Genomic DNA, 18,104 nt, shown 5'->3' with positions numbered 1-18,104 from the left:
TCGTTACTGCATCGATTACGTATACATCATCGCTACTACATCTACATTGCCTTTACTTTATCTACATTATCGTAACTACAACTTTTTTATCGCTACTTTATCTACATTATCACTTCTATAATCACATTATTGTATTTACATCTACATTATTGTTACTACAGCTAATACAACTCGGTAATCTTAACCTTCATTACATGTACTTTATTTTCGTACTAAATCTACATTATCGTTACTTTGTCTACGTTATCATTACTTTGTATGCATCATAATTACTATATCTTCATTCTACTATATTTACATCATTCTTACTATATTCACATTATCGATACTACCTAAATATCGTTACTACATTAACATTATCGATGTTTATCTTCATTATCGTTACTACAACTAAATCATTGTTACTTCGTCTACATTATCGTTACTACATCTAAATTATCGTTACAACATCTACATTATCGATACAACATCTACATAATCGCTACTACATCTTCATTATCGTTACTACAACTAAATCGTTGTTACTTCGTCAACATTATCGTTACAACATCTAAATTATCGTTACTACATCTACATTATCGATACAACATCTACATAATCGCTACTACATCTTCATTATCGTTACTACAACTAAATCGTTGTTACTTCGTCAACATTATCGTTACTACATCTAAATTATCGTTACTACATCTAAATTATCGTTACTACAACTACATTATCGTTACTACAACTACATTATCGTTACTACAACTAAATCATTGTTACTTCGTCAACATTATCGTTCCTACATCTAAATTATCGTTACTACGTCTACATTATCGTTACTACGTCTACATTATCGTTACTACATCTACATTATCGTTACTACATCTAAATCATCGTTACTACGTCTACATTATCGTTACTACAACTACATTATCGTTACTACAACTAAATCATTGTTACTTCGTCAACATTATCGTTCCTACATCTAAATTATCGTTACTACGTCTACATTATCGTTACTACGTCTACATTATCGTTACTACAACTAAATCATTGTTACTACGTCTACATTATCGTTACTACGTCTACATTATCGTTACTACGTCTACATTATCGTTACTACAACTACATTATCGTTACTACAACTAAATCATTGTTACTTCGTCTACATTATCGTTCCTACATCTAAATTATCCTTTCAACAATTACATTATCGCTATGCATCGACATTATCAGGGTATATGTACATTATCTTTACTACATCTACATTGTCAGGGTATATGTACATAATCGTTACTACATTATCATTGCTGTATATACATTATCGGTACATCTATATTACCGGTGTTATATCTACATTATAGATAGTATATATACATTTTCGTTACTGTATCTACATTATCGGTACTACATCTACATTATCGGTGTTTTATCAACATTATCACTACTATACATCGGTGTTTTATCTACATTGTCTTTACTTTATCAACATTTTCGTTACTTCTAATATCTACATCATCTTTTATTTATTTACATTATCATTGTTATATTTCCATTTCCGTGCTTTATCTACATTATCGGTATTTTATCAGCATTGTCGATACTTCACATTCTCTTTTTTTAATCTACATTTTGGAACATTATCTACATCATCGAACGGCTTCATAATGCTGAATACAATCCCTACGAAGTACACATCATAAAGTTTTTAAATGATTCAAATTACTTTTTTACCAATAACAAAAACTGTACACGTCATTACAATAGAAGTGTCCCTGCTACCTACTGAGGTACCATTGGTAATGATAAAGTCTTCGATCGATTATCTGGAGTTTTAATTGGCTGGTCTATGCCATCTAGACATTTCAAAAGGCTAATTAACCTCTTAGAACGAATTCAATATATCCAAGCATTTGTTACCATGGAAACCCCTAACTGAAACAACATAGTAACTTATTTAGCCACTAACGACGTGTTGACTGAATACTTACCGTTATTACTGTTGGTTATCTTAAGGTGTAAACATTTAGATAACCGGGATGTCATAAAGGAAAGGGAGTACATTGATATATTAAACCCTGAATTACATCGAGAAAACAAGGAATGCATTGGTTTATGTGGTGTCTGGTTTCGCTGATTAATCAAGCGTCCTGATAAACCTTCTAAATATCGACTTCCACTTTGTCAAATCGAATAGTAGAGCGATAGAGTTATTATCGCCAGGGGGTTGTTGTTATCGTCAGTTTTTACCGTAATCAAATTGAACAGTGATATGTACTACGTAGGTTTTTTTGGTTATTTTAAGCGTATCACCGAAATATACATGTACATTGTTTCCTGAAAAAGGTATCTATTCATAAAATGCCATACTACGTAAGCGGAATGATATTACCATTAAGTCATTGGTATATTTTGGAAATTTTCACGACATCGTCATCAAGTTATTGGTATATTTCGGATATCATCAAGTCAGTGGTATATTTCGGATAGTATCACGTCATCGTCATCAAGTTATTGGTATATTTCCGATATCATTATGTCATTCGTATATTTCGGATATCATCTTGTCATTTGTATATTTCGAATATTATCAAGTCATTTGTATATTTCGAATATTATCAAGCCATTTGCATATTCCAGATATGTCATCACGTCATCGCAATCAAGTTATTGGTATATTTCGGATAATATCACGTCACTGGTGTATTTCGTATATCATCACGTCATCGCAATCAAGTTATTGGTATATTTCGGATATCACATTGTCATTTGTATATTTCGGATATCATAAAGTCATTGGTATATTTCGGATATCATCAAGTTAGTGGTATATTTCGGATATCATAAAGTCATTGGTATATTTCGGATATCATCACGTTATTTGTGTATTTCGTATATCATCACGTCATCGCAATCAAGTCATTGGTCAATTTCGGATATCCTCACGTTAGTGGTATATTTCGGATAGTATCACGTTATTTGTGTATTTCGTATATCATCACGTCATCGCAATCAAGTCATTGGTCAAATTCGGATATCATCACGTTAGTGGTATATTTCGGATATCACATTGTCATTTGTATATTTCGGATATTATCAAGTAATTGGTATACATTGTATTTCGGATATCATCACGTAATTGATATTTTAAGAATGTCATCACTTCAGTGGTATATTTCGGATATCATCAAGTCATCGTCATTCGTCTTGGAGCGAGCCTTACAACCACACTATAATAGTATGATAGATATCGTAGAATTGAAGTTTTAGTTAGGATATTACTTTGATTCTTGTCACATAAAGAAACGCTACCAGTCATCATGATCTTAATATTTATGCAAATTGCGATCTTCGTGTCAACTGTATGGCTTTATTATCCGGGAACAGACACTATGGTTAAATGTATTTGTTTAACTTCTTATTTTAAAGTACAAGTAGTCTTAGCGGACAGAAAATAACAGTATAGCTGGATCCCTGTTTACTTTTAAATATTTGTCATATAACAGCAACGAAATAAACTGAAGTCCTTCTGTATATATAAATGCTGAAAAAAATCAAATAATGTTTTACCGAAACCACAATGATATATAATTATCAATGTGGTTATGCATAGTACACTTAACTCTTCATCAAACATGAATTAAATCATCTTATGTAAACAACACTAGTAAACATTTCAAAATACAACAATGGAATCCATGTTAAACAATGGTTACCTTGGGATGCGAGTGCACACACTACGACTACAGCTAGCCCTGTATTGGTCTCCATGGTCAGCGACAAGTATTCCGTCCTTCAATACATGGATGCTATTGCAAACTGAGGACATCACGAGGGCTGCCTTTCTAGATTCTTATCGAGTCCATGATGAAAGCTAGCAGGATTTCTAACTCAAGGGGCAAACGGGGAGACAAGGCTGTATAATCCCAAAACAAGAAAATGCTTTATGCGATGCAAATATCGATAAGAGTTCTTTGTTATGACAAGCAATTAAAAATCAGAATTTATGGAGAAAATAAATTGATTTAGAATAATTTTCCCTTTGTGTTATTAAATTTGATCAGCTGCGCCAACCCTGTGTCCCCTCCTCTCGGAATGCGGTAGCCCAAAGCAGAGTCGTATCAGTAGTGGCTGGCTATACAATCGATTGATCGAGCGCGAGACGGGTAACCAAGGAAAAAGGAACATGTATTAATTATTAATCCATGTAGCTTGTTATGATCATAGTACAAAACTCTCGACAAATCATTTTTATTATCACGTATACGTTTTCTAATTACCTGTATATATATACACAGCAGCGTGCCAGGGTTTCGCGTGGAATTCCGATGTCGATACTGATGATCACTTGAATGGAAAGACACACATACCCCATTTTAAACATTTATTGACTATTATGAAAGCTCTAAGTGCCTCCTGTATTCAAATAATCTATACTCCTTAGTCCAAATGTGTGACCAGATCGTCCAATACTTCCAAACGACATCGCGGGTATGAAGTCCACGAAGGTTAGGAAAGTTCTTAAATGAAGCAGCTCGGAATGTTAGCTGGGGAACTGAAATTCCACTGATCCGAATATTAGCTGAGGTTCTGAGATTCCATTGATCCGAATGATTGCTTGGGTACTGAGATTCCACTGATCCGAATGTTTGCTTGGGTACTGGGATTCCATTAATCCGAATGTTAGCTGGTTTTGAGATTCCGCTTACCCGAATGTTAGCTGGTGTACTGAGATCCATTAATCCGAATGTTAGCTGGGGTTCTGAGATTCAGCTGATCCGAATGTTAGCCGGGGTCCAGAGATTCCATTAATCCGAATGTTAGCTGGGGTACTAAGGTTCCATTAATCCGAATGTTAGCTGGGGTACTCAGGTTCCATTAATCCGAATGTTAGCTGAGGGTACTAAGGTTCCATTAATCCGAATGTTAGCTGGGGTACTAAGGTTCCATCAATCCGAATGTTAGCTGGGGTACTAAGGTTCCATTAATCCGAATGTTAGCTGGGGTACTAAGGTTCCATTAATCCGAATGTTAGCTGGGGTACTAAGATTCCTGCTCAGGGGTTTGATGGAAATGTATGGATCAAGTATCAGACACATCAACCGACAACAATACATGTATACAGGGTCCTATGAGATCGATTTGGAACAATGGAGAGTCACTTATTTAATTCTATTTACAGGATGAAATTGATTGAGAGAGCAGCATTTATTTAGAAGAATCAGATCAACGTACTTAGAATATGTGGATTCGATATTTGCAGCGTATGTTCTGCTAAGAATACAAAACTACAAGGGAACAATACTTTTTTCAGAATCTAACAGTCAGGGTCGTGCCAACAGCTATGGTTATATGAAGACATGTATTTAGGTGGACACTATGAAGACAGGTGTCTTGATAGACACTATGAGGGCACGTGTCTAAGTGGACGCTAATTGAAGATACATATCTAAATAGACACTATGAGGACAAGATTGACGCTATGAAGACAGGTGTCTAGATAGACACTATGAGGACAAGTGTCTGTCTGGACACTATGAGGGCACGTGTCTAGGTGGACACTTTGAGGACAGATGTCTAGGTGGATGCAATGAGGACAGGTGTATAAGTGGACACTATGAGGACAAGTGTCTAAGTGGACACTATGAGGACAAGTGTCTAAGTGGACACTATGAGGACAAGTGTCTAAGTGGACGCTAATTGAAGACAGATATCTAGATGGACACCATGAGGACAGGTGTCTAAGTGGACACTATGAGGACATGTGTCTAAGTGAACACTACGAGGACATGTGTCTAGGTGGCCACTAGGAGGACACGTGTCTAAGTGGACGCTAATTGAAGACAGATATTTAGATGGACACCATGAGGACAGGTGTCTAAGTGGACACTATGAGGACAGGTGTCTAAGTGGACACTATGAGGACAGGTGTCTAAGTGAACACTATGAGGATATGTGTCTTGGTGGACACTAGGAGGACACGTGTCTAGGTAGACGCTAATTGAAGACAGATGTCTAAGTGAACACTGTGAGGACAGATGTTTAAGTGGACACTGTGAGGACAGATGTCTTAGTGGACGCTATGAAGACAGATGTCTACGTGGACGTTGTTAGGACACGTGTCTAGGTAGACACTAAAGGAAGACTGATTTTTACGTTGATACTACGAGGACATATATGTCCAACTTCACAAATTATCATCAACTCAATAATTATAAGTCAGTCAAAATATCATTTGCCCGATTAGAAATATATCTACAGTACAAATTAACAGTAAAGAGACCCGAGTTCCCTCTCCGTCCTCGTCTGTGATGACGTCGCTCACACGAGCTGTTGACGATTGCATGGTCCATTGAATTGTGGAATCAGCATGTTTTCATGGCTCAAACCTTATCTACCAAGTTGAAAATGTTTTATGCCACTGAGTAAAAAACCATACGAGGCCCAGGGGACCTGTATCGATCAAATGGATATTTCAGCGACTAAAGCAAAACATATCTAAATTTTATTACAAATACTTTTTTCCAGTTTAAGATCTGCGAATCAGTTCCATGCACTCATCATTACGATTATATTTCAATTTTTTTTTCTAGTTTAGGATCTGCGAAATGTGTTCCTTTCAGTGATTTTTTCCCCTTTAACTAACATTTAGCTTTCTGGTTCAATAGAAGGTTAAAATAAATTAAGTTGAAAAGCACTCAACATCCATTTTGAATAGACTTTTTAAGTTAACCTTATTCAGTTCACTTATCACATGTTGCCTAAGAGTGATGCAGGCCAAATTGGATCAAAAACTCTTTGTCTTTACAGAAGAAATATTTCGAAGCGATTCCTCTTTTCCATTATGGAACCCCTCCTCTTCAACTCCTGGGGAGCCAGTTCCTATCTTTATACAACACTTGTCCTCCTTCACCCAATAACTTCCAGGTCAAAACCCAGCAAGCTATTCTGAAGAGCACAAATGGTTTATCTCATATATCCATTCTCGTTCCTGCCTTCCCAACCCATGGACAGCCAGATAACCTTTTATTCAAAATGTATTACCTTTCCCCCAAGGAGGCTTTACACTGAATTTTGCCAAAATCGTGTTTTATTCTTACAGAAGAAGAAATTTGAAGACTGTCCTATGCTCCACTAATGGACCCGACCCTTTAGGGAGTTAAACCCATCGTTTATACACAATTGATTTCTCTTTACACAGAAGTTGGACACAAGCAAGACATTCCTACAAAAGAAGAAAAGTTTTAAATAATTTGTTATATTTCCACTATTGCATGGACAGTCATACCTCCGGCCCCAGACCAACCATTTACAGAAACTTTATATATTGTTTGTACCAAGTGGTGCTTAATCCGGACAGTAAATCCTTCGATTCATACAGAAGAAGAAGGATTTCAAATGTGCGATATTTCCCCCGATAGGTCCCGCCCCTAAAGTTCGTGGAAAGGTGTTGAGGTGAGTGGGGAGCAGACCTATCGTTTATCAAACCTATTTATTTTCCATCAGACCAAATATAGACCAACTCCTTTAATTCCTACAAAAGAAGTAGGCCATTCAGTAACCAGTAGTGATCATACACTATCATAGCCAATCGGTAACCAGTAGTGATCATACAATACCATAGCCAATCAGTAAAAAGCAGTGATCAAACACTAACATAGCCAATCAGTAACCAGTAGTGATCATACACTATCATAGCGAATCAGTAACCAGCAGTGATCAAACACTAACATAGCCAATCAGTAACCAGTAATGATCAAACACTATCATAGCCAATCAGTAACCGGTAATGATCATACACTATGATAGCCAATCAGTAACCGGTAGTGATCAAACACTATCATAGCCGATCAGTAACCGGTAGGGATCAAACACTATCATAGCCAATCAGTAACCGGTAGTGAGCATACACTATCATAGCCAATCAGTAACCGGTAATGATAATACACTATCATAGCCAATCAGTAACCAGCAGTGATCAAACACTATCATAGCCATTCGGTAACCGGTAGTGATCAAACACTATGATAGCCAATCAGTAACCGGTAATGATAATACACTATCATAGCCAATCAGTAACCAGCAGTGATCAAACACTATCATAGCCATTCAGTAACCGGTAGTGATCAAACACTATCATAGCCAATCAGTAACCAGTAATGATAATACACTATCATAGCCAATCAGTAACCAGCAGTGATCAAACACTATGATAGCCATTCGGTAACCGGTAGTGATCAAACACTATGATAGCCAATCAGTAACCAGCAGTGATCAAACACTATCATAGCCAATCAGTAACCGGTAGTGATCAAACACTATCATAGCCGATCAGTAACCGGTAATGATCATACACTATGATAGCAATTCAGTAACCGGTAGGGATCAAACACTATCATAGCCAATCAGTAACCGGTAGTGATCATACACTATCATAGCCAATCAGTAACCGGTAATGATAATACACTATGATAGCCAATCAGTAACTGGTAGTGATCATACACTATCATAGCCAATCAGTAACCGGTAATGATAATACACTATGATAGCCAATCAGTAACCAGCAGTGATCAAACACTATGATAGCCATTCGGTAACCGGTAGTGATCAAACACTATGATAGCCAATCAGTAACAGGTAATGATAATACACTATCATAGCCAATCAGTAACCAGCAGTGATCAAACACTATGATAGCCATTCAGTAAACGGTAGTGATCAAACACTATCATAGCCAATCAGTAACCAGTAATGATAATACACTATCATAGCCAATCAGTAACCAGCAGTGATCAAACACTATGATAGCCATTCGGTAACCGGTAGTGATCAAACACTATGATAGCCAATCAGTAACCAGCAGTGATCAAACACTATCATAGCCATTCAGTAACCGGTAGTGATCAAACACTATCATAGCCAGTCAGTAACCAGTAATGATAATACACTATCATAGCCAATCAGTAACCAGCAGTGATCAAACACTATCATAGCCATTCAGTAACCGGTAGTGATCATACACTACAATCGCCATTCAGTAACCGTTAGTGATCATACATTATCATAGCCAATCAGTAGCCAGTAGTGATCAAACATTATCATAGCCAATCAGTAACCAGCAGTGACCAAACACTATCATAGCCAATCAGTAACCAGTAATGATCAAACACTAACATAACCAATCAGTAACCAGTAATGATCAAACACTAACATAGCCAATCAGTAACCAGTAATGATCAAACACTATCATAGCTAATCAATAACCAGTATTGATCATACACTATCATAGCCAATCAGTAACCAGTAATGATAATACACTATCATAGCCAATCAGTACCAAGTAATGATAATACACTATCATAGCCAATCAGTAACCAGTAGTGATCAAACACTATCATAGCCAATCAGTAACCAGTAATGACCAAACACTATCATAGCCAATCAGTAACCAGTAATTATCATACACTAGCATAGCCAATCAGTAGCCAATAGTGACCATTAAATTATTTAGCCAATCAGTAACCAATAGCGACCATAAACTAACATAACCTATCAGTAACCAATAGCATAGCAAACATTGAATTATTTGACCAATCAGTAATCAGCAACCAATAGCGACCATAAACTCACATAACCAATCAGTAACGAATAGCGAACATTAAATTCTGTGACCAATCAGTAATCAGTAACCAATAGCGACCATAAACTCACATAACCAATCAGTAACGAATAGCGAACATTAAATTATGTGACCAATCAGTAATCAGTAACCAATAGTGAACATTAAATTCTTAAGCCAATCATTAACCAATAGCGAACATTAAATTCTTTAGCCAATCAGTAACCAAAAATCGCCATTCAGTAATCGTTAGTGATCATACACTATCATAGCCAATCAGTAACCAGTAGTGATCAAACGCTAACATAGCCAATCAGTAACCAGTAATGATCAAACCCTTACATAGCCAATCAGTAACCAGTAATGATCATACAATATCATAGCCAATCAGTAACCAGTAATGATAATACACTATCATAGCCAATCAGTAACCAGTAATGATCATACACTAGCATAGCCAATCAGTAGCCAATAGCGACCATTAAATTCTTTAGCCAATCAGTAACCAATAGCGACCATAAACTAACATAACCTATCAGTAACCAATAGCATAGCAAACATTAAATTATTTGACCAATCAGTAATCAGCAACCAATAGCGACCATAAACTCACATAACCAATCAGTAACGAATAGCGAACATTAAATTCTGTGACCAATCAGTAATCAGTAACCAATAGCGACCATAAACTCACATAACCAATCAGTAACGAATAGCGAACATTAAATTATGTGACCAATCAGTAATCAGTAACCAATAGTGAACATTAAATTCTTTAGCCATTCAGTAACCAATAGTGACCATCAAATTCTTAAGCCAATCATTAACCAATAGCGAACATTAAATTCTTTAGCCAATCAGTAACCAAAAATCGCCATTCAGTAATCGTTAGTGATCATACACTATCATAGCCAATCAGTAACCAGTAGTGATCAAACGCTAACATAGCCAATCAGTAACCAGTAATGATCAAATCCTTACATAGCCAATCAGTAACCAGTAATGATCATACACTATCATAGCCAATCAGTAACCAGTAATGATCATACACTAGCATAGCCAATCAGTAGCCAATAGCGACCATTAAATTCTTTAGCCAATCAGTAACCAATAGGGACCATAAACTAACATAACCTATCAGTAACCAATAGCATAGCAAACATTGAATTATTTGACCAATCAGTAATCAGCAACCAATAGCGACCATAAACTCACATAACCAATCAGTAACGAAAAGCGAACATTAAATTCTGTGACCAATCAGTAATCAGTAACCAATAGCGAACATTAAATTCTTTAGCCAATTTAGTAACCAATAGTGACCATTAAATTCTTAAGCCAATCATTACCCAATAGCGAACATTAAATTCTTTAGCCATTCAGTAACCAATAGCAACCATAAACTCACTTAACCAATCAGTAACCAACCACGAACATTAAATTCTTTGACCAATCAGTAACCAATAGCGAATATCAATTCTTTGACCAATCAGTAACCAATAGCAACCATAAGCTAACATAACCTTTCAGTAACCAATAGCGACCATTAAATTCTTTAGCCAATCAGTAACCAATAACGACCATAAACTAACATAACCAAACAGTAACCAATAGCGGCCATTGAATTATTTATCCAATCAGTAACCAATAGCGAACATTAAATTCTTTACCCGATCATTAACCAATAGCGAACATTAAATTCTTTAGCCAATCAGTAACCAATAACGACCATAAACTAACATAACCAATCAGTAACCAATAGCGACCATTGAATTATTTATCCAATCAGTAACCAATAGCAACCATAAGCTAACATAACCTATCAGTAACCAATAGCATAGCAAACATTGAATTATTTGACCAATCAGTAATCAGCAACCAATAGCGACCATAAACTCACATAACCAATCAGTAACGAATAGCGAACATTAAATTCTGTGACCAATCAGTAATCAGTAACCAATAGCGACCATAAACTCACATAACCAATCAGTAACGAATAGCGAACATTAAATTATGTGACCAATCAGTAATCAGTAACCAATAGTGAACATTAAATTCTTTAGCCATTCAGTAACCAATAGTGACCATTAAATTCTTAAGCCAATCATTAACCAATAGCGAACATTAAATTCTTTAGCCAATCAGTAACCAAAAATCGCCATTCAGTAATCGTTAGTGATCATACACTATCATAGCCAATCAGTAACCAGTAGTGATCAAACGCTAACATAGCCAATCAGTAACCAGTAATGATCAAACCCTTACATAGCCAATCAGTAACCAGTAATGATCATACAATATCATAGCCAATCAGTAACCAGTAATGATAATACACTATCATAGCCAATCAGTAACCAGTAATGATCATACACTAGCATAGCCAATCAGTAGCCAATAGCGACCATTAAATTCTTTAGCCAATCAGTAACCAATAGGGACCATAAACTAACATAACCTATCAGTAACCAATAGCATAGCAAACATTGAATTATTTGACCAATCAGTAATCAGCAACCAATAGCGACCATAAACTCACATAACCAATCAGTAACGAAAAGCGAACATTAAATTCTGTGACCAATCAGTAATCAGTAACCAATAGCGAACATTAAATTCTTTAGCCAATTTAGTAACCAATAGTGACCATTAAATTCTTAAGCCAATCATTACCCAATAGCGAACATTAAATTCTTTAGCCATTCAGTAACCAATAGCAACCATAAACTCACTTAACCAATCAGTAACCAACCACGAACATTAAATTCTTTGACCAATCAGTAACCAATAGCGAATATCAATTCTTTGACCAATCAGTAACCAATAGCAACCATAAGCTAACATAACCTTTCAGTAACCAATAGCGACCATTAAATTCTTTAGCCAATCAGTAACCAATAACGACCATAAACTAACATAACCAAACAGTAACCAATAGCGGCCATTGAATTATTTATCCAATCAGTAACCAATAGCGAACATTAAATTCTTTACCCGATCATTAACCAATAGCGAACATTAAATTCTTTAGCCAATCAGTAACCAATAACGACCATAAACTAACATAACCAATCAGTAACCAATAGCGACCATTGAATTATTTATCCAATCAGTAACCAATAGCAACCATAAGCTAACATAACCTATCAGTAACCAATAGCATAGCAAACATTGAATTATTTGACCAATCAGTAATCAGCAACCAATAGCGACCATAAACTCACATAACCAATCAGTAACGAATAGCGAACATTAAATTCTGTGACCAATCAGTAATCAGTAACCAATAGCGACCATAAACTCACATAACCAATCAGTAACGAATAGCGAACATTAAATTATGTGACCAATCAGTAATCAGTAACCAATAGTGAACATTAAATTCTTTAGCCATTCAGTAACCAATAGTGACCATTAAATTCTTAAGCCAATCATTAACCAATAGCGAACATTAAATTCTTTAGCCAATCAGTAACCAAAAATCGCCATTCAGTAATCGTTAGTGATCATACACTATCATAGCCAATCAGTAACCAGTAGTGATCAAACGCTAACATAGCCAATCAGTAACCAGTAATGATCAAACCCTTACATAGCCAATCAGTAACCAGTAATGATCATACAATATCATAGCCAATCAGTAACCAGTAATGATAATACACTATCATAGCCAATCAGTAACCAGTAATGATCATACACTAGCATAGCCAATCAGTAGCCAATAGCGACCATTAAATTCTTTAGCCAATCAGTAACCAATAGGGACCATAAACTAACATAACCTATCAGTAACCAATAGCATAGCAAACATTAAATTATTTGACCAATCAGTAATCAGCAACCAATAGCGACCATAAACTCACATAACCAATCAGTAACGAATAGCGAACATTAAATTCTGTGACCAATCAGTAATCAGTAACCAATAGCGACCATAAACTCACATAACCAATCAGTAACGAATAGCGAACATTAAATTATGTGACCAATCAGTAATCAGTAACCAATAGTGAACATTAAATTCTTTAGCCATTCAGTAACCAATAGTGACCATCAAATTCTTAAGCCAATCATTAACCAATAGCGAACATTAAATTCTTTAGCCAATCAGTAACCAAAAATCGCCATTCAGTAATCGTTAGTGATCATACACTATCATAGCCAATCAGTAACCAGTAGTGATCAAACGCTAACATAGCCAATCAGTAACCAGTAATGATCAAATCCTTACATAGCCAATCAGTAACCAGTAATGATCATACACTATCATAGCCAATCAGTAACCAGTAGTGATCAAACGCTAACATAGCCAATCAGTAACCAGTAATGATCAAATCCTTACATAGCCAATCAGTAACCAGTAATGATCATACACTATCATAGCCAATCAGTAACCAGTAGTGATCAAACGCTAGCATAGCCAATCAGTAGCCAATAGCGACCATTAAATTCTTTAGCCAATCAGTAACCAATAGGGACCATAAACTAACATAACCTATCAGTAACCAATAGCATAGCAAACATTAAATTATTTGACCAATCAGTAATCAGCAACCAATAGCGACCATAAACTCACATAACCAATCAGTAACGAATAGCGAACATTAAATTCTGTGACCAATCAGTAATCAGTAACCAATAGCGAACATTAAATTCTTTAGCCAATTTAGTAACCAATAGTGACCATTAAATTCTTAAGCCAATCATTACCCAATAGCGAACATTAAATTCTTTAGCCATTCAGTAACCAATAGCAACCATAAACTCACTTAACCAATCAGTAACCAACCACGAACATTAAATTCTTTGACCAATCAGTAACCAATAGCGAATATCAAATTCTTTGACCAATCAGTAACCAATAGCAACCATAAGCTAACATAACCTTTCAGTAACCAATAGCGAACATTGAATTCTTTAGCCAATCAGTAACCAATAACGACCATAAACTAACATAACCAAACAGTAACCAATAGCGGCCATTGAATTATTTATCCAATCAGTAACCAATAGCGAACATTAAATTCTTTACCCGATCATTAACCAATAGCGAACATTAAATTCTTTAGCCAATCAGTAACCAATAACGACCATAAACTAACATAACCAATCAGTAACCAATAGCGACCATTGAATTATTTATCCAATCAGTAACCAATAGCAACCATAAGCTAACATAACCTTTCAGTTACCAATAGCGAACATTAAATTCTTTGACCAATCAGTAACCAATAGCGAACATTAAATTCTTTAGCCAATCAGAAACCAATAGCAACCATAAACTAACATAACCTATCAGTAACCAATAGCGAACATTAAATTCTTTAGCCAATCAGTAACCAATAGCAACCATAAACTAACATAACCTTTCAGTAACCAATAGCCACCATAAACTAACATAACCAACCAGTAACCAATAGCAACCATAAACTAACATAACCTATCAGTAACCAATAGCGACCATAAACTAACATAACCTATCAGTAACCAATAGCATAGCAAACATTAAATTATTTGACCAATCAGTAATCAGCAACCAATAGCGACCATAAACTCACATAACCAATCAGTAACGAATAGCGAACATTAAATTCTGTGACCAATCAGTAATCAGTAACCAATAGCGACCATAAACTCACATAACCAATCAGTAACGAATAGCGAACATTAAATTATGTGACCAATCAGTAATCAGTAACCAATAGTGAACATTAAATTCTTTAGCCATTCAGTAACCAATAGTGACCATCAAATTCTTAAGCCAATCATTAACCAATAGCGAACATTAAATTCTTTAGCCAATTTAGTAACCAATAGTGACCATTAAATTCTTAAGCCAATCATTACCCAATAGCGAACATTAAATTCTTTAGCCATTCAGTAACCAATAGCAACCATAAACTCACTTAACCAATCAGTAACCAACCACGAACATTAAATTCTTTGACCAATCAGTAACCAATAGCGAATATCAAATTCTTTGACCAATCAGTAACCAATAGCAACCATAAGCTAACATAACCTTTCAGTAACCAATAGCGAACATTAAATTCTTTAGCCAATCAGTAACCAATAACGACCATAAACTAACATAACCAAACAGTAACCAATAGCGACCATTGAATTATTTATCCAATCAGTAACCAATAGCAACCATAAGCTAACATAACCTTTCAGTTACCAATAGCGAACATTAAATTCTTTGACCAATCAGTAACCAATAGCGAACATTAAATTCGTTAGCCAATCAGAAACCAATAGCAACCATAAACTAACATAACCTATCAGTAACCAATAGCGAACATTAAATTCTTAAGCCAATCAGTAACCAATAGCAACCATAAACTAACATAACCTTTCAGTAACCAATAGCCACCATAAACTAACATAACCAACCAGTAACCAATAGCAACCATAAACTAACATAACCTATCAGTAACCAATAGCGAACATTAAATTCTTTAGCCAATCAGTAACCAATAGCGACCATACGTAATTGAATTTAGAATTTGAATCAGATAAAAAAAATCGATAGGAATAAAAACCACAGATGCTAACAACAACGAGAACAATAAATCGATGAAATTTGTCAACAGTGGTGAAAATACAAAACTGGTCGAAGTTCAAAGGTCAAAGAATTGGCTACTAGGTGGCCACCGTACTGTGCATGGCCAGCTTTCGACAGTCGACATTTATCTATTTGCTGAATTCAATATTTGAATCGATGGCCAATATATCTATATGGCAACTATTTCCATGTGTTTGATATGCCAATTAAATGTCTGGTTTATTTCTTATTATCACTCGAAGTCAGATTAAAAAAACGAAAACATGTTATTTAACATTAGACACGTGTGGCCATTTACCTACAGAACAATGACCTCCGTTTACCAACGTGCTGTTATATGAAGACTTCTGGATCCGGAACATCTGCAAAACAGAAATATGCTCATAAGGGTTATTAGCGTAGCTGATTGTAATGGTCAGCATGGGGTATATGTAAAGTTGACACTATGGTCAGTAGGACTTAACAGACATGTAATACCAGTCTGAGGTGCGTGACTTTTGTACACGTGCTAATTAATGTTACTAAACGTCTCCAAATGGTAACCATGTGTAACAAACTCGAACAAAAACAGCGCATCGCGATAATAAAGCAGTAATTACCCCGTAAATATATGACAACTATAGTCACTACATGTTTCTCGGGTGAACTTATGGCGTTCTAAAGATGTGACAATTGACAGTTTTAATATTGAGCTCCTAGTGATACGTGTTCACTTTGCCATAAACAAACGTTCATCTAGTTTAATGAAGTGACTCTATCGCTGTTCCATCTTTGTGAGGTTCGCTGAAATTCACTCACATTCTCCATTCCTCGTTTGAATAGCTCTCACCATGAAGAAGTGTTTCAGAAGATGGGAGGTTATACCTTAATAAGAGATTTGAGATCTCTATGAACCATCTATTACTCAACCGTCTTTTTGTTAGTCGGTTTATCACTACTACTCTGTTGCCATGCCAGAGAATTGATCTTAACAGACAAGGGCATGCTTGTGAACGTTTACTTCAGCTGGTAGATATCCACTCAGGGTGTAGACTGCTGGTAGATATCCACTCAAGGTGTAGACAGCTGGTAGATATCCACTCAGGGTGTAGACAGCTGGTAGATATCCACTCAAGGTGTAGGCAGCTGGTAGATATCCACTCAGGTGTAGACAACTGGTAGATATCCACTCAAGGTGTAGACAACTGGTAGATATCCACTCAGGTGTAGACAGCTGGTAGATATCCACTCAGGGTGTAGACAGCTGGTAGATATCCACTCAGGGTGTAGACAGCTGGTAGATATCCACTCAGGGTGTAGACAGCTGGTAGATATCCACTCAGGGTGTAGACAGCTGGTAGATATCCACTCAGGGCGAAGACAGCTAGTAGATACCCACTAATTGTGTAGACAGCTGGTAGATATCTACTCAGGGTGTAGACAGCTGGTAGATATCCACTCAGGGTGTAGACAACTGGTAGATATCCACTCAGGTGTAGACAGCTGGTAGATATCCACTCAGGGTGTAGACAGCTGGTAGATACCCACTAATTGTGTAGACAGCTGGTAGATATCTACTCAGGGTGTAGACAGCTGGTAGATATCCACTCAGGGTGTAGACAGCTGGTAGATATCCACTCAAGGTGTAGACAGCTGGTAGATATCCACTCAGGGTGTAGACAGCTGGTAGATATCCACTCAAGGTGTAGACAGCTGGTAGATATCCACTCAGGGTGTAGACAGCTGGTAGATATCCACTCAAGGTGTAGACAGCTGGTAGATATCCACTCAGGTGTAGACAACTGGTAGATACCCACTCAGGGTGTAGACAGCTGGTAGATATCCACTCAGGGTGTAGACAACTGGAAGATATCCACTCAGGGTGTAGACAGCTGGTAGATATCCACTCATGGTGTAGACAGCTTGTAGATATCCACTCAGGGTGTAGACAAC

General features: G+C 36.3%; 1 protein-coding gene across 5 annotated transcripts in view; it reads right to left on the bottom strand.

The window, feature by feature from the left end:
* LOC117324168 (nucleosome assembly protein 1-like 3) overlaps nucleotides 1-3,851 on the bottom strand; it is a 60,554-nt gene extending 56,703 nt beyond the window's left edge. For 3 of the 5 annotated variants that reach the window (XR_004531915.1, XR_004531916.1, XM_033879850.1), the window contains exon 1: nucleotides 3,702-3,851. Coding sequence is in view for 3 of the 5 variants with exons in the window: in XM_033879850.1 (XP_033735741.1) it covers nucleotides 3,702-3,756 (55 nt within the window). In the remaining 2 variants the exon portion in view is untranslated. The remainder of the gene's footprint in view (nucleotides 1-3,701) is intronic. The other 2 variants (XM_033879851.1, XM_033879852.1) reach the window with 2 other exon arrangements.
* Between the last annotated feature and the right edge of the window lie 14,253 nt (nucleotides 3,852-18,104).

The sequence above is a fragment of the Pecten maximus genome, chromosome 3, assembly GCF_902652985.1.
Source record: "Pecten maximus chromosome 3, xPecMax1.1, whole genome shotgun sequence".
Taxonomy (NCBI): Eukaryota; Metazoa; Mollusca; class Bivalvia; order Pectinida; family Pectinidae; genus Pecten; species Pecten maximus.
Note: the sequence above shows the minus strand (reverse complement) of the source record. Positions and strands in the feature narration are given on the sequence as shown.